This window comes from Phoxinus phoxinus (assembly GCF_949152265.1).
Source record: "Phoxinus phoxinus genome assembly, chromosome: 1".
NCBI classification, from domain to species: Eukaryota; Metazoa; Chordata; class Actinopteri; order Cypriniformes; family Leuciscidae; genus Phoxinus; species Phoxinus phoxinus.
This window is the reverse complement of record NC_136876.1, coordinates 6064535-6082783: the sequence shown is the minus strand read 5'-3', so window position 1 is coordinate 6082783 and position 18249 is coordinate 6064535. Positions and strand designations below refer to the sequence as shown.

The window sequence follows — 18249 nt, the reverse complement described above, 5'->3', positions numbered from 1 at the left end:
AAGCGATCGCGCGCGCGCATGATCATTCCCCACGCTCTCGCGCTCGATCTGCTCTCGCCTGCTGCTTTTGCTCGCTCGAACACTTTTATTTTTGGCAGTCGAGGGGCGGGGCTTACTGTTTTAATAACCTCAAATGTCATTGGTTACATCCCTTTTCCCGGAAGTCACTTGTGATTGGACGCCTGTGATTGTCAATCAAGAGCGGCAAAGGCACGACCCAAAAGCTGGTTGTCAACCACTGTTAAAAACAAAGAAGAAGAAGACAATCACTTGACTTAAGACATGGCTTCATTAACGGAGCAGATGCATGCTTAATTTGTTTTTATTTTATTTATTTATTGTTGTTTATTAATGTGTAATGTGATTTAATGCATTGTTAATATAGAATAGATTCTTACCAGAAACTCTTGCTTATTGATATAAACACATAATTTATCTTTCATCCAAAGCCCTTGTTAAATTTACAACTATTTAATAGACACTTTTTAAATTTCTGAGGTTCTCAGAACCAATATAATTTTGGTTGGGTAAACGCATGGTGAATGGGAGGGAGCATAGTGGTTATGTAGTGGTGAACTACAGCATATATATCTTTGCATTCTCATTTTGCTCCAATTTTTTAAAAATATTTTAATACAAATAACACAATTAATAGTGTTATAAATATAAAATGTAGAAAATTGTAAACATTTTGGTAGATTTACAATGCGAATAACCATGGAAATGTGTCATTACAGTCTGTAAATATCTCTTAACAACACAAGAATGCAATCACTACCCCTAAGACTAGTGCACTGTAAAAATGAAAACATAGATTTTATTTATATCTAATTAATAAAAATGAGGCAACAGATTACAAGCAATATTATTAATAACATTTAACAAATTAGAATTGAGTAATAATTAATCAAATTAATTCCTTAAATGTTAACCATTTAAAATGAGTAAAAATTACAAAATATATGTTATTGCCAACATTGAAGACACCTGATGTTAACAAGCAGTTTTTTGTAATTTTGTAATTTTTACTCATTTTCAACAGCATATATATCTTTGCATTCCCATTTTCCTCCAATTTTTAAAAAATATTTTAACACAAATAATAGTGTTATAAATATAAAATGTAGAAAATTATAAACATTTTGGTAGATTTGCAATGCGAATAACCATGGAAATGTGTCATTACAGTCTGTAAATATCTCTTAACAACACAAGAATGCAATCACTACCCCTAAGACTAGTGTAGTTTCTGGTAAGAATCTATTCTATATTAACAATGCATTAAATCACATTACACATTAATAAACAACAATAAATAAATAAAATAAAAACAAATTAAGCATGCATCTGCTCCGTTAATGAAGCCATGTCTTAAGTCAAGTGATTGTCTTCTTCTTCTTTGTTTTTAACAGTGGTTGACAACCAGCTTTTGGGTCGTGCCTTTGCCGCTCTTGATTGACAATCACAGGCGTCCAATCACAAGTGACTTCCGGGAAAAGGGATGTAACCAATGACATTTGAGGTTATTAAAACAGTAAGCCCCGCCCCTCGACTGCCAAAAATAAAAGTGTTCGAGCGAGCAAAAGCAGCAGGCGAGAGCAGATCGAGCGCGAGAGCGTGGGGAATGATCATGCGCGCGCGCGATCGCTTGTATTGCGTGCAGAGGAGATGTCTGCGTGCGCGCGAGGGCTTGAATTGCGTGCAGAGGAGATGTCTGCGCGCGTGCAGGGCTTGAATGAGCTCGCGAGTTCCCGTTTCCTCGCGTGTAGATCTGTTATTCGCTCGCGAAAGTCATTTACCGCGCGCGCCAGCATCAGCTGTGCGCTCGTTTATTATTGTCATTGATTTGCCGCCATACTTCTCACACTCAAAGCAAATGTACTCTCTCACACCAGTGAGTTTTCTCATGTCCATGTAAAGTGTGCAGCCGTGAAAAACTCTTTCCACACACAGAACATGAATGCAGCTTCTCCTTCGTATGAACTGTCAGGTGTTTCTTCAGGTGTAATACACTAATAAATGTTTTGCCGCATTGATCACATGTGAACGGCTTCTCTCCGGTGTGGATCCGCATGTGTTTCTCAAGATTATGTTTGCATGTGAAACTGTTTCCACACTGAGTGCAGGTAAAAGATTTATTGTCTCTTCTTTTCTTTAAAATTTTATTTTTAGTCTTTGAGCGACTCAAGGGTTTTCCTCCAGGTTGGACATGATGTTCCTCCTTGACTTATCAGTTCTTCACTCTCCTCCTTCACTTCTCTCAGTTCTTCACTCTCCTCCTTCACTTCTCTCAGTTCTTCACTCTCCTCCTTCACTTCCATCAGTTCTTCACTCTCCTCCTTCACTTCCATCAGTTCTTCACTCTCCTCCTTCACTTCTCTCAGTTCTTCACTCTCCTCCTTCACTTCTCTCAGTTCTTCACTCTCCTCCTTCACTTCTCTCAGTTCTTCACTCTCCTCCTTCACTTTTCTCAGTTCTTCACTCTCCTCCTTCACTTCACTCAGTTCTTCACTCTCCTCCACTTCTCTGTTCTTCACTCTCCTCCTTCACTTCTCCCAGTTCTTCACTCTCCTCCACCACTACTCTCAGTTCTTCACTCTCCTCCATCACTTCCATCAGTTCTTCACTCTCCCCCTTCACTTCTCTCAGTTCTTCACTCTCCCCCTTCACTTCTCTCAGTTATTCACTCTTCTCCTTTACTTCCATCAATTCTTCACTCTCCTCCTCCACTTCTCTCAGTTCTTCACTCTCTTCTTCACTTCACTCAGTTCTTCACTCTCCTCTTTCACTTCACTCAGTTCTTCACTTTCCTTCACTTCTCTCAGTTCTTCACTCTCCTCATTCACTTCTCTCAGTTCTTCACTCTCCTCCTTCACTTCAATCAGTTCTTCACTCTCCTCGCTCTCTTCCATCGGGTCTGACATGAAAGAAACAAATATTAAATTAAATTTTCAGTACATCAAAATATTTATCTTCAAAGAGAGAATAATAACATTGACATGCAATCACCTACCTCTTCAACGTTTCCACCTTCAGCAAGCGGAACTTTAATTTCCTTTATTTTCCTTGTGCATACTCCTAATTTGCCTCTAAGCATTGGAATACGTGAATTTAAAAGCTTTTCGGCCACAGCGGCCGTCTCAATCTCCTCATCCATCATTTAATACAGGCCACAAATACTAGCAGCCCTTTTAGCATTTAAACGCACAATCCAAACCTCTGTTTGTCTGTTTGTTTACATGCGTTTACTCAAACATTCAATCCGACCCTTTCCACCGCAGGAACTTTCCCCAGGAACTAGGAACTTTGGGCTGGTACTCGGTGTGTTTACACCGCAGGAACCAGGGTCTAAATGAAGTTCCGGGTAAATATTTCCCCGTCTGAAAGTCCTTGCTGGTGAGGTATTACTTTTTCAAAGTTCAGGAACTTTCGGGGGTGGGACTTGTGAGCTGAACATGCTGATTGGTTGTGTTCATGCCGTATTTTGATTGAATGACTCCACGCAGCATTTAATTTTAACCGCCATTAAAATCTATTGACCGACGACGAGGTTCAGGGTTTATTAAGCGTATTAGTGGAAGAGGAAATTCTGCGCGTTCATCCCAGCCATCTCACGGTCAATGTCCACCATAGCTGATAACATATTTTATATCTAGCATTACAAGCTTTCTGAACACGCTTTAGTATCAGTGCTCGTCTCTTTTCTGACGTTTTGTTTATTACCTCGTTAGTAAACCAATAGATCACAAACAACTGCAGCACAGCTTGAATCTACTCCATACTTATTATAAATGTGGCGCTCAAAACTGATTACTGTCCGTGGCCGACTGGGAGGAGCAGTCGCGCGCAGTTTACACAATCTTCCCGTTACTTTAGACCGCGGTGTAAACGCAAAAAGCAACCGGTCTGGGGCCAAAAAAGTTCCTGGGACAAATTTCCGGGTAATTTCAGTGTAAACGCGGCTTAAGATTCATTGATCAGTTGTGCTGCTTGTTTACACTCTCGTACTCACAGCTGATGCGTTGTTTATCCATAAATCGCCTCCATTCATTTCGGCTGTGAACAGCACAGCTTCCAAGATTTCTTGAGAAGATAATTCATAGTGCAGTCCTTTCGATCTCGTCGATCGATCTCTAGTGCGAGTTTTCTTCAATAATTGTTGAGGCTTATCTTCTTTAAAAATGTATTTAGCCCTTTGAGGTTAGCAGAGGAGTCTCTCCCGATACACGTCCATAAAGCATGCACGGAGATGCAGTCATAACAACAAAAAGCTGCGGTTTATTGATCAGAATCTCCGGTTTACATTCAAGCAAAAACAGTGGGGATTTTGCAGGCTTTCCTACATGCATAGCATGTAGAGGTCTGTCATTTTTATCATAGGTACTCTTCAACCGTGAGAGACGGAATCTAAAACAAAAATCCAGAAAATCACATTGTATTATTTTTAAATAATTAATTTGCATTTTATTGCATGACAAGTATTTCATGCATCAGAAAAGCAGAACTTAATATTTGTTACAAGAAACCTTTGTTTGCAATTACATAGATCATAGTTTCCTGTAGTTCTTAACCAGGTTGTAGTTCTTATGTGGTTTCTCCACTGTATGGATCTTCATGTGTCGCTTCAGGTGACTTTTAATAGAGAAACTCGTCCCGCACTGATCACACGTGTGCGGCTTCTCTCCAGTGTGGATCCTCTCATGTGTTTTCAGATTTGATGACACACTGAATCTCTTGTCACAGTGTGAACACTTGTACGGTTTTTCTCCAGTGTGGATCCTCGCATGTGTTTTCAGATCTGATGAGAGAATGAATCGCTTGTCACAGTGTGAACACTTGTAAGGTTTTTCTCCAGTGTGAATTCTCTGGTGCAGTTTTAAACTGTTCGCTGTAATAAAAGTCTTCTCACACTCAAAGCACATGTACTCTCTCACACCAGTGTGAGTTTTCTCATGTGCATGTAAAATGTGAAGCCGTGAAAAACTCTTTCCACACACAGAACATGAATGCGGCTTCTCCTTCGTATGAACTATCAGGTGTATCTTCAGGGCTGCTGCACAGAGAAATGTTTTGCCGCATTGATCACATGTGAACGGCTTCTCTCCGGTGTGGATCCTCATGTGAAGATTAAGGTTTGATGATTGACTGAAACTCTTCCCGCACTGATCACAAGTGAACGGCTTCTCTCCGGTGTGGATCCTCATGTGAAGATTAAGGGATGATGATCGACTGAAACTCTTTCCGCACTGATCACATGAGAACGGCTTCTCTCCGGTGTGGATCCTCATGTGAAGATCAAGGTTTGATGATTGACTGAAACTCTGCCCGCACTGATCACAAGTGAACGGCTTCTCTCCAGTGTGGATCCTCATGTGAAGATTTAGGGATGGTGATCGACTGAAACTCTGCCCGCACTGATCACAAGTGAACGGCTTCTCTCCAGTGTGGATCCTCATGTGAAGATTTAGGGATGATGATTGACTGAAACTCTTCCCGCACTGATCACATGTGAACGGCTTCTCTCCGGTGTGGATCCTCATGTGAATCTCAAGACATCGTTTGGTTGTGAAACTGTTTCCACACTGAGTGCAGGTCAAAGATTTCTTGGCTCTTCTTTTCTTTAAACATTTATTTTTAGTCTTTGAGCGACTCAAGGGTTTTTCTCCAGGTTGGACATGATGTTCCTCCTCCACTTCACTCAGTTCTTCACTCTCCTCCTCCACTTCACTCAGTTCTTCACTCTCCTCCTCCACTTCACTCAGTTCTTCACTCTCCTCCTCCACTTCTCTCAGGTCTTCACTCTCCTCCTTCACTTCTCTCAGTTCTTCACTCTCCTCCTTCACTTCTCTCAGTTCTTCACTCTCCTCCTTTACTTCTCTCAGTTCTTCACTCTCCTCCTTTACTTCTCTCAGTTCTTCACTCTCCTCCTTCACTTCTCTCAGTTCTTCACTCTCCTCCTTCACTTCTCTCAGTTCTTCACTCTCCTCCTTCACTTCTCTCAGTTCTTCACTCTCCTCCTTCACTACTCTCAGTTCTTCACTCTCCTCCTTCACTACTCTCAGTTCTTCACTCTCCTCCTTTACTTCTCTCAGTTCTTCACTCTCCTCCTTCACTTCTCTCAGTTCTTCACTCTCCTCCTCCACTTCTCTCAGTTTTTCACTCTCCTCCTTCACTTCTCTCAGTTCTTCACTCTCCTCCTTCACTTCTCTCAGTTCTTCACTCTCCTCCTTTACTTCTCTCAGTTCTTCACTCTCCTCCTTCACTTCTCTCAGTTCTTCACTCTCCTCCTTCACTTCTCTCAGTTCTTCACTCTCCTCCTTCACTTCTCTCAGTTCTTCACTCTCCTCCTTTACTTCTCTCAGTTCTTCACTCTCCTCCTTCACTTCTCTCAGTTCTTCACTCTCCTCCTTCACGTCTCTCAGTTCTTCACTCTCCTCCTTCACTTCTCTCAGTTCTTCACTCTCCTCCTTCACTACTCTCAGTTCTTCACTCTCCTCCTTCACTACTCTCAGTTCTTCACTCTCCTCCTTTACTTCTCTCAGTTCTTCACTCTCCTCCTTCACTTCTCTCAGTTCTTCACTCTCCTCCTCCACTTCTCTCAGTTCTTCACTCCCATCGCTCGCTTCCATCAGGTCTAAAATCAAAGAAAAAAATATTATATTTAATTTTCAGTACATTAAAATATTTATATTCAAAGAGAGAAATATAAAGTGGAAGGACATGAAAGTGAGCCCTGATGTAATGGTAGAAAGTAGACAACTGTTATAATAAATTATGATAATTCCATGCCTTTTTATAAATTGATTATATGTCCTTGAAACTTTCCATGAATGAGGCAAATTTATCTTGCAATTATTATTTTTAGGCACGGATCCCATGTTTCTTTAGCAAGAACTATTAAATATATTTGATCAATGACAATATCTAACATGATATTAACATTAAAATGTACAATACTGCCGTGTTTTGACACCAACTTTCAGATTGATATTTATTTTACTAAAACGTTTTAATTATTAATGGCCGTTCACACTAGACTTTTCCTTACTAGACTTCCATTCATGCGCATGTGAAAGTGGGACACCAGAAACACAAGCTCAAGTGAACAACCCTGTGAGAAATAACACAAACGTTTAACATTCAAGTGGAGTGGAGCCTCAAGAGGCATTGTTTATTTTTTTTAATTATTATTATTTGTTTTATGTTCAATTTATGTTTGTGAAAAAGCTGCCACAGCGGCCGCGGCCTTAACTAGTTTTAAATGAACGTTAGTCCTACATGTTTCACTCAACCCTGTTACTCCTGACATGATTTTCCTCTTTTCAAAAACAGAGCATTTCTTAAAACTGTGACACTCAGGAAGTGACATCATATGGGCTCTGTCTACTGCATGATGGGAAGACAAGAGAATAATCTCAATCCATTTTTACACAAACTGTAGCATTGACTGTATTCGTCAACCCTGTTACCAAAGTTACTGTAAGAATAATCTCTATAACTATGAATAACTTATATGCTATTTGACAAATACAACTTATCAGTAACTTGGTGTTTACTGATTATTCCTAAAAAATTAAGTTAAAAATGACAAATTCTGGTACCCTTGTTGCAAATTGGAAACCAGATATAAAATAAATGTAAAATAGTATTTAGCTTGATCTGATATTGATAATCAATATAAAAGTGTCTCAAATCTCCCTTTACTGACCATTTGTTGAAGAAAACCCAGAACATTCTGCACCATTTCATTAGTGTAACTGTTTATCTAAATGTGATGAAGTGCTTGAATGTTTCTAACATGAATGTTCTTCAGCATCATGAATGAATGAAGAATAAACACCAACCTCTTTGTTCTTCAGGATCTTCAGTGTGTTTCATTCTGCAGGGTTCTGGATCACTCGTGTTCTCACTGTCCCCTTTAATAAACTCAGTCTCTGCAGATTTCAGCTGTTCCTGATGCTTTCATGCTCGTCTCCACTTGTAGCTGACGGGAATTTACAGCATTTATTGGGGAATTGCTGTGGGAGGAGCTTCACTGATGATGTGATTGCAGTGGGAGGAGCTTCACTGATGATGAATTCCAGTGTGGGAGGAGCTGATCTGCCAAAATCAAAAATATAAATCACTGAGTTTTTTTTATAATAAATGACACAAAGCATTTATGTCTGTCTATCTATTCACCGTACAGTAACCGATGCCAATTAATTTATTATTTTATGCAAATCCTAATTCCTAACATTATTCTTAATTAAAATACAGGTATCTAGAAATAAAGAAAATAATGTCACTAATTTTAATTCTTCCAAATATAAATAATGGTAAGAAAAACAGTTCATAAACAAACACAGAAATAAACTTTCATATAGTATCCAACAAATACCCTCAGTCTGCTGACACCAATGAAATGAGCTTTAAGTGACAATTTACAGGAGATCTGGAGACATCAGCATAATAAATGAGGTGAAAACAGGAACTATTGTCATGAAATAAAGAGTGTTTTCAGCAGATCTGTTAATATTGATGAGCCTCAGACTATCAACACTCATTCAACAAGCCATTCAGGATCATCAGCAGATCATCTCACTTTATTCTGAGTGTTTGCTGTTAGAAACACATTATTTGAGTCAGGATATATGATAAAAGCCTGTAAAACAGCTGGGCAATTCCAGCATTATGGACGTGACATTTGCAGTCAAAACTTGAAACAAATTCTCAGAAAATGAGAAAATGCATTTAATATATATATATGTGTGTGTGTGTGTGTGTGTGTGTGTGTGTGTGTGTGTGTGTGTGTGTGTGTATTTTGTACATTTAAAAAAGCAATTTTAACCAGAACAGATCTAAAATGTAGATTCAGTGTGTTAAATGTGCTTTTTTTTGCCATTTGCTGTGCATCTTTGGATTATGTTGTATTGTAAATAAATCCAAACAATCAAAAAGCCATTCTTTTTTAAATCTCCTCATAATGATAGTGCCTGAGAGCTCCTAATAGGGCCATTATGGGAGGGTCTTTGTCTTTCTCAGGTGTGAAACACTCAATATTCATGGCTGGTTTACGCCTAATAAAGCTTTCTTACACAAGACATGTCTTACAAATTTTAAATCAATATATTGTCTTATCTGAATGAGTATTCAGGGTGATTTTCACATAGTTTTGGAGCAAATATTCTAGGCTACGTGATACAATTTTCAAAAGTCTTGTGAAGAAATAATCAGTTTGGGTTTCATGACCTTATTTCAGTGACTTTTTTTTTGTCATTTTCACAAACCATGCATAAATGTTATCTCAAAACTACAAACTTTTACATACATGCTTCTGACATATTATTGTAGCTAGGGTTGTCAAAAGACCCGGTACTTCGGTACCATTTCGGTACTAAAAAAATTAAATGGTTACGGTACCAGCTTTTCTTAAGTACCGGTGGTACCGAAGTATCGGGTTAATCCGGTTCTTGATGCGCTGTCCGAAAGGTGCACAGTTGCATCCTCTTCATAAACACACTGAGACATGGCGACCGGCGGCGCTGCTAATGCGGTGGCTCTGAATCCACTTGTTGACAAGAAAGGAGGAAAGAGCCGTTCACATAGCGCGTTTTTTGCGCGTGCAAATTCGTTTCATTCTGTTCATGGTTGCATAGCAATGGCAGACGCAACGGGAAAGCACGCGCTTGTGGAAAGGAGAAAGGAGAAAGCATCCATGATGACGAGGAAGTATCAAAGAATTAATTGATTTCTAGCCCTTGCATTAGCTTTACTACTAGATATATTCATTGAGATGAGAAATAAAAAGCCGCCCTGTACAGCTATGATCAGCTGTTCGGCAGAGCTTTCCATGTTCATGTTGTTACGGAAAGGCCGCTGGTTTTTGTCACATGACCTGTTGAGATGCTACTATTATAAGCCGCGCGCCTACATTTGAAGTAACGAATTTGCACGCGCATAAAACGCGATATGTGAACGGCCCCTAAAGAGGTATCGTGTGCGGTTGTATCTAGTTTAAAAGGCCTTTTAAATATGAACACAATTTTGGATTAAATAAAAGGACAGTCAAGTCAAACAAAACACGTTTTATCTCCTGTTTAGTTGGTAACACTACCATTCATTAACATTACTTAGTGCCTTATCTAACATCAACACATTGAGTGAACAATATATTTTTACAACATTAATGTATGTTTGTGAATGTTATTTAATACAAACACTTGATTGTTCATGATAAAACCTTTGATTTTAAAAATGTATTAGTAGGCTACATTTTTAAATTACCCCAAGGAGAATAATTGCTTCAGTGTATATAACTATTGTTAGGTCATTTTATCTAATGTTATCTAACAAATGGATATACACTTTAATATATGCAAATTTAATTTAAATTAGCTTTGGTACTGAAATTGGTACCGAGAACCGTGGATTTTCACAGGTATCTGTACCGAATACTGAAATTTTGGTACCGTGACAACACTAATTGTAGCATAGTTTCTGTTGAATGCAGTGTAATAAGACTTCAGCCATGGAAATGTCACAAGTAACAGAAATAAGCACAAATGTCAGAGCATGTCAGAACACCTCCAGGACCCAGAAAACCCCTCAGGCCCCAATAAAGGAGCCCAGACATTAGAAAAATATAATAATATTAATATAATAATAAGCTTTATTTTAGAAAGCGCCTTTAAAAGTGGCTTCTCAAAGCACTGAACATAAAATCACAATCCACCAAAGATGTATAAAACAGAAATTAATAAAAGCATCAACTGCGAAGTTAATAATAAAAACTGCGATACACCAAACGAAAAGGCATCAGCAATTAAATGTATGTTTAAAAAAATAAGTTTTGAGAAGAACTTTAAAAATACCCCAAGTCTGTGCTTCCCTGAGTTCACGCGGTAAAGAGTTACCAATAATCCAGTCTTGTGACCACAAATGAATTAATCAGTTTTTCAGCAACAGTTAAATTTAAGATAGGATGCAGTCTGGCTATATGTCTAAGGTGGAAAAAAGATGCCTTCACAGTACTCTGTACAAAATGATCAAAAGTGAGGCAGGAATCAGCATAAATCAGCGCCATCAACAGACATGGATAGTTGAGCGGCTTTGCGAATTTGATGACGGGAACCTATAAGCATAACCTCAGTTTTCCCACTATTCAAGCAAAGGAAGTTATTATTCAACCATGCCTTAATCTCAGAAATACAGCCAGAAAGATAACAAGCATCAATATCTTCGCCAGGTTTAGAGTGGATGTATATTTGAGTGTCGTCTGCATACAAATAGTAATTAAGACCGAGCGATTGCAACAGATGTCCAAGAGGAGATAAATAGATGTTAAAAAGCAGTGGACCCAGAACTGATCCCTGAGGAACACCAGTGAGCACCGAGCAAGTATAAGACCTAAAGCCACCCATCGAGACAAAATGGGTACGGTCGGTAAAATAGGATTTAAACCAGTCCAGAACTGTACCAGATACACCAAAATCAGTTTTTAGACGGGAAAGTAATAGACCGTGATCCACAGTATCGAAGGCAGCTTTAAGGTCAAGAAGAATGAGAAGTGAGGTAGAACCAAAATCCGAGGCCATTACCAAGTCATTGGTTACTTTGACCAACGCTGTTTCCGTGCTGTGAAATTTACGAAAACCTGACTGAAGGGGTTCAAAGAGGTTATTGGTTGTGAGATGGTTACGAAGTTGAGAGGCAACAACACGCTCAAGTATTTTTGCCAAACATGGAAGATTAGAAATGGGACGAAAGTTGTTAAAATCATCCCTAGTGACATTTTCTTTCTTGGGTACTGGCGTAACAGCAGCAGTCTTTAATACTGCTGGTACAACCCCAGTTTCCAATGAATCATTTATAATTCTAAGGATAATTTGACACCACACAGGGAAGCAGGATTTAAATAGATCTGTAGGAATTGGGTCCAGCAAGCAAGTTGTTGATTTCATGCTGGATACTTCCCTAGAAAGAACCTCAGAATCCAGTAATGTAAAGTCAGTGAAAGGAGCACCAGTGAACCCAGGTGCACAAAAGGATGGAGTGGCACAGTCAGAGTTAACATGAATGTCTTTACGGACATTATCAATTTTTGAATTAAAAAAACATAAAAAAAAGAGTCACAGAGCTGTTGAGAAGCCGGCATAGTGGTAGACTGATTAACTTGAAGCAGTCTGTTTATAGTTTGGAACAAGTGTCTGGGATTATTTTGATTATTTTCAATAGTCTGAGAGAAAAAAGAGGATCTTTCAGTCTCCAAAAGAACTCGATATTCCCGCAGAAGATCTTTCCACTCTTGATAGTAGACACTCTGCCCAGTAAGACGCCATTTGTGCTCCTTTTTCCGACAGGCAGCCTTTTTAAAACGTAGATTGTCATTATACCAAGGAACGGATCGGACATATGTGACTTTTCGTGACATTAGCGGAGCATAAATGTCAAGATTAGTAGCAAGAGTTGAATTTAGATGCAAAACTCTCTCCTCCAGTGATAAGGTATGAAAGCCACTTAAGATAGAAACCACCGAATTGGAGAAAGCTGCCTACATATCAGTCTACATATTAGAGGTCGACCGATAGTGGAATTTACCAATACTTAGTTTTGACCGTACGTGCCGATGAGGATTAATCAGCCGATATTTTTTAAATGGATACCGGATTTAAAAACAAAACTCCAAGTAAAACAGTGCTTAACTGATATGTGCTAAATTAAATGAATATATAAATATGAATATATTAAAATGGGAAGTTCTACAGAAAATAATTTAAACATTAAAATATTACAGGTTTCTTTAGCTATAACCTAGAAACCTTTCATAGGTAACACTTTGCAAGTCCCCTTTTGTTAACAAGGATGTATTAGCTAGCTTTCATGAACTATATGCATTATACAATTTTTTTACAGCATGTATCAATATTTGAGCGAGACAATTATACCTTGATCATTCATGTTAGTTCATAGTACACTAGTACATAGTTTATCAGATAAAATTAAAACTTAATTTAAAATGTATTAGTAAATGTTAAATTAAACTAACAATTGACAATAATACATTTATTTACCTTAGTTAAAGATACAATATGTAACAATTTTGTAATAAAAGATCCAAAAATCACTTGGACAGTGTGATATATTTCCTGCAATTATGTACTTACAATATCCCAAAAGTCTCCAAAGATTTTTTATTCTTGGAGAAATTCCAATTTTAAATAATTGGCCGTCCCGGAAAAAAATGTCGCCTGTCAGTGACGCAATATCCGCTCTATCCTTGGTTTCCGCAATACCACGTGGACAAATGCGGAAGTGGTGGTTATAGCTGTTGTGTACATCATGGGTCACGATTACTCTTTGGCGAGTATTGAAGTGCCAACAAAACGCAAGCGTCCATATGGGGGATACACGCAGAATTTGTGACAAACGGAGGAATAAAACAAGGATAAATATCGGTGTGGCGTTTTCGAGAGAGAGAAGGGGGACAAAATCAGTAAAGTTCCTCTAGCTGGGACACGAACTCGGGTCTCCCACGTTATATGATGACACACTTACCCACGACACTATCGTGATGCGATATATCAACATTATAAATTACACAAAATTGTCGGCCGCGTCCCCACACCCACGCATGTCATAGCCTATTATGATTTCCGTCATTATTTGAATATATTTGTGTACCAGGTGAGTCCGTGACCGAGATTATGGCAGTGCAATTAAATACAATCGGATATCTGTTGTTAAAAAATATTAAGCCATTACTTGTAAATGTCCATTCAAATTAAATTTTTCTACGATTGGTTTGAACACGTAGAACAACACTTCATTAACTATAAACATCCTAAAACTACGCAACATCCTAAAACTACGCAGCATTAACCTAACAAATCATTTGACAAATAGCTGTAACAGGATAATATATAGAGAGAGACCCACCTCCGGCCACGCGCGCGGTATTCTCCCTTCCGCATATTAATCAATCAATTGAGAATTGACACGATGGTAAAAGTTTCGGAAGACCGAAGTTTCACGTGGAGCATTGGGAGATTTTTTTTTCCTGAATTACCGCTGGCTGTGAATTGTGCTAAAAAAAAAAAACGTTGCCTTATCTTCTCTGAAAAGCGTTCCGCACATTCAGCTGACACAAACCACACTTATCCAGTGAATAAATGTTTTCTGTGTTGAGAGAAATCTTGTGCAATGTCCTAAACTGCCGGAATAATCACACAAACGCATACACATCCGCTAATGACACCTCCGATTCGCACACTAATGACTCCTTTGAACCGAGTCCATTTAATGAATGGTTAAAACAACTGATCTATCCAACACTGACCTCACCAGACGTCCGAATCGGTGTATAACAACTCGGTAATACTTTACAATAAAGTTCAATTTATTAAACTCTAGTTAACTACATTAGTTAACATTAACTATTAATAAACTGCACTTCTACAGCATTTATTAATATTTGTTAATTTCATAATTTACATTTGTTAATTTCATAATATTTGTTAATTTCATAATTTAGTAGCCTTATTAAAATCAAAAGTTGTTAACATTAGTTAGCCTAATGCACTGTGAAGTAACATGAACAAACAATGAATGAACAGCTGTATTTTTATTAACTAAGATTAAAAAAGATTAATAAATAATACAGTAAAAAGATAGTTAATGAGTTAAATTATTGTTGTTTTTAAGTTAAAAGTGAATAGTGTTCTTTATTCTTGCTGGTGCCCTGCCAGCAAACAACCGAACCGAGGCTCCAAAACCGTGATATGAACCGAACCGTGGCATTGGTGTATCGCTACACCCCTAGTAGAAATGTAGTTTTGTCTCACCAGCACACTTCAGTCAATAATGTTGTGTCTGCCAAACTGCAAATGCTCTACAAATACTCTCTAGGCGAAGAAAACTGCAAGAAACTGCTGCATTCGTCCATAGTAACATGACATTTGCGATGCTTTTACCTTTTAGTACAGGTTCGTCTCACCAGCTAAAAGCAGCCCTCTTATGATTCTCCGCCTCGCCTGAAACAAGAAATTTAAAAACGTCACAGTTCTTTACTAAATAAACGTAACGTCATTGGAATCGAGTACGTTTACAACTAAATGTCCTGATAAAAGCAGTTGTTAAAGGATTAGTCCAGCCCAAAATGAAAATTTCCTGATAATTTACTCACCCAAATGCCATCCAAGATGTTTATGTCTTTCTTTCTTCAGTGGAAAATAAAGGAAAACATTTCAGGAATTTTCTCCACACAATGGACTTCAATGGCAACCAAAATGTTTAAGTCCACATCAATGCAGTTTCAAAGGGCTTGAAATGGCTCTGGATGATCCCAGCTGAGGAATAGGGTCTCATCTAGCGAAACGATCAGTCATAAAAAAAAAAAAAAAGTGCTGTTCTGCGAACACCTTTAAAAAAAAACTTTTTTTTTTTTTAAAACTTACTTTTAAAACTTACTTACAATCTTGGATGGCATTGGGGTGAGACAATTATCAGGAAATCTTCATTTTGGGGTTAACTAATCCTTTAACTACAAGTCGATAAAATTCATTACATCTGACATAGGCCTACATGTTATTAATTCTGTTCAAAATATGAGAATCGCTTAAACGGCATTAAATGTAGGCATAACACATTCGATTTTCATATGTGAACGTACAAGAAAACTTACCAAAAATGTATTGAATATTGCCTTTTATCGTCTGCTGTTCTTGCTCTTCAGTTTTCAAACCTGAATGCAGCACGCGCAATCCCACAATGCCACATCACAGTAAATTGTTGTAAAAACATGAGCTACAGTGACAACACTTCATACCTGGAAATTAATTTACAGTTGATAGGGAAGTTTACAACTGTAATACTCTTTTTGACCCATAATGCTTTGCAAATTACAGTAATAACTTGTAGAGTTAGAAAACAATAATTTTCTGAAGAATTTCACTGTAAAAACTACAGCAATTTTTTTCAGTGTACGGTAACCCTGAAACCAATCACAGCAAGTGCGTGTGATTCGATGTGAGGCGTCCGTAACGGTCACATCCATAACGCATTATTATGGTTGTTCAGAGCTAAGTAGTGAGATGAAATGTCAATCCTAATAAGCATAAACACTGTTTAGCTTTGCATATAAAGTTTCAAGTTATTTGCATTTAAAATTATATTATATAAACTTAATCTTTAAAACATTACGGATGTAACAGGGCCCTAAAGCGTCGAGACCTCTTTATTATAGCCCTTATAAACTCAACAGGCAGTGCTGTTATGACAAAATTACTATATTTATTCCTCAGGCATGCCTCCATCTTTCAGCAAAAAGCTTAAAAGAGGGTCTTTGATCCTTTTGAAAGCATGGTTGAAATTTAAATATTAGCATTGTCACTCACCTCATATGTGTTTTTTTTTGATAAAGCACATTAATAGTTTATTTCAGACCTAATGGACAACTTAAAAAGGGTTTTGATCTTTAGGTAAAAAAATTATTTTGTCATGGTAAGGATAACCTTTGCGTGGAATTGTCCAAATGTAACTGGTGTTAAACATATTGATCTATATTTATATATAAAATATATATCAAGATTTGAAATTTCCCACGTTCATTGCTCATACAGGGGCAATGGTGTCTGACATTAATTTTAATGAGTAAGTGTAATCTACCAAAGATAAATGTCGACAAAGAAATAACGGTAAACATGAAAATGGCAAAACTTGGGATCAATTCCCTTCGATTCCCCTCACAGATCTCAAACTTTAACTTGACATTCAGTAACAGTTCTCACTCCAAACATCGAAACAATCACACAAACGAACACAAACTCGCTCAGGTCTGAATGAACTCCACATATTCTCCTCATGCTCGCTGCTGCTGCACTACATGTTTATTTCAGTGAGAAGACGCCAGAAAAGACGCACAAGTATCGCTGTGATCGATGAAAACAATACAGAAATGAGTCTGTCGCTTAATCAAACTGTATAAAGTGTGTTTATGGTTGTGTAAAGATGAGAAATACCGTGAACTGCACGCCTCACCTCAGAAGACTCGACGCTGAAACTCAAAGGAAGAGACGGCGCGAGCGAGCGCTGACGTCATCGGCCACCAACGCACGCGCGTAAGGGACTTCCCCGCACGCGATATTTTTTTTCCCAGGATGGTAGGGGAAGGTCCCGCCCTTTTCGCCTCTGATTGGCTGAAAAGGGCTGTCCTCCGATTGGTTATTTGATTTGGCCGTGAAACATCATCTCACGTTCATGCCAAACTGTCAACTAGTCTGTTTTGATTGTCTTTACCGCCAACAGAGGTGAATTATGCTAGTAAACAGTGTGATAAGTGCGTGCCGTCAGATTTATATTACAAGTTCACATTTTCATAGCCTGTTTAGATAGCCTGTGTGTAACACTAATATAATGCGGTCACAGGTGTGTGTTTGTGTAACACTAATGTAATGCGCTCACAGGTGTGTGTGTGTGTGTGTGTGTGTGTAACACTAATGTAATGCGGTCACAAGTGTGTGTTTGTGTAACACTAATGTAATGCGCTCACAGGTGTGTGTGCGCACACACACCTGTGAGCGCATTACATTAGTGTTACACACACCTGTGAGTGCATTACATTAGTGTTACACACACACACACACACACACACACCTGTGAGCGCATTACATTAGTGTTACACAAACACACACCTGTGAGAGAACAAATGCTTAATTTGCATTAAAAAATTAAATCTCAGACAACTTGCAATGGTGTTTTTCTTAGTTATTATGTAATATGGAATACATCACATCATATATACACTGGGAACATTTAAGAGTGATATTGATTGAATATGTATGTCGGCCTTAAAAAATGACACAAATAATGCATAATTTCACCTTAAAAGTTGGTATTTTGCATATATATATATATATAAAAAAGGCAGTGAGCCTCCATCATATCTTTGCTCTGACCCTTGACTATCGATCTAGAAACTTAATTTCCTAATCTTGATTGCCTACTTACAAAAAAAACTAGGGGAAAATGGTCCAACGACTGAGCAAGATCATAGACAGTATATAAGATGGACACAGCGACCCCATAGACTTCAACGGAGAAAAGTGAAGCCCATTTGAAGCACTCACTTCCTGATCGCCAGGCGAACTGCGCAGGCTCAAACTGAGCTTGAACACGTGAGCAACGTGTCTGACAGCTGTCAGTCTTCTAGTAGCTGTGCGGGAGAGAAATCTGAATCATTCCCTTCCGAATCTCGCAGAGACGGAGAGCGTG

At 38.3% G+C, this 18249-nt stretch overlaps 1 protein-coding gene across 12 annotated transcripts; it reads right to left on the bottom strand.

Annotated features, from left to right (window-relative positions):
• Positions 1-366: 366 nt before the first annotated feature.
• Positions 367-17132, bottom strand: LOC306985852 (uncharacterized protein). Of its 12 annotated transcripts, XR_013794879.1 has the most exons (6): positions 17017-17132; positions 14952-15011; positions 7845-8100; positions 4543-6634; positions 4013-4407; positions 367-2917 (listed from the first exon to the last, which is right to left on the bottom strand). XR_013794879.1 is itself a non-coding variant. In XM_079588566.1 (5 exons), exons 3-4 carry the CDS (start codon positions 7876-7878, stop codon positions 4548-4550), a joined length of 2121 nt encoding a protein of 706 aa, XP_079444692.1. In that variant the 5' UTR covers positions 7879-8100; positions 14952-15011; positions 17017-17132; the 3' UTR covers positions 367-4407; positions 4527-4547. The 12 variants fall into 12 exon arrangements, 9 of the variants coding, with proteins under 9 accessions (XP_079444692.1, XP_079444693.1, XP_079444685.1 ...); XR_013794877.1 differs by having other exon boundaries at positions 3014-6634; XR_013794878.1 differs by having other exon boundaries at positions 4013-6634.
• Between the last annotated feature and the right edge of the window lie 1117 nt (positions 17133-18249).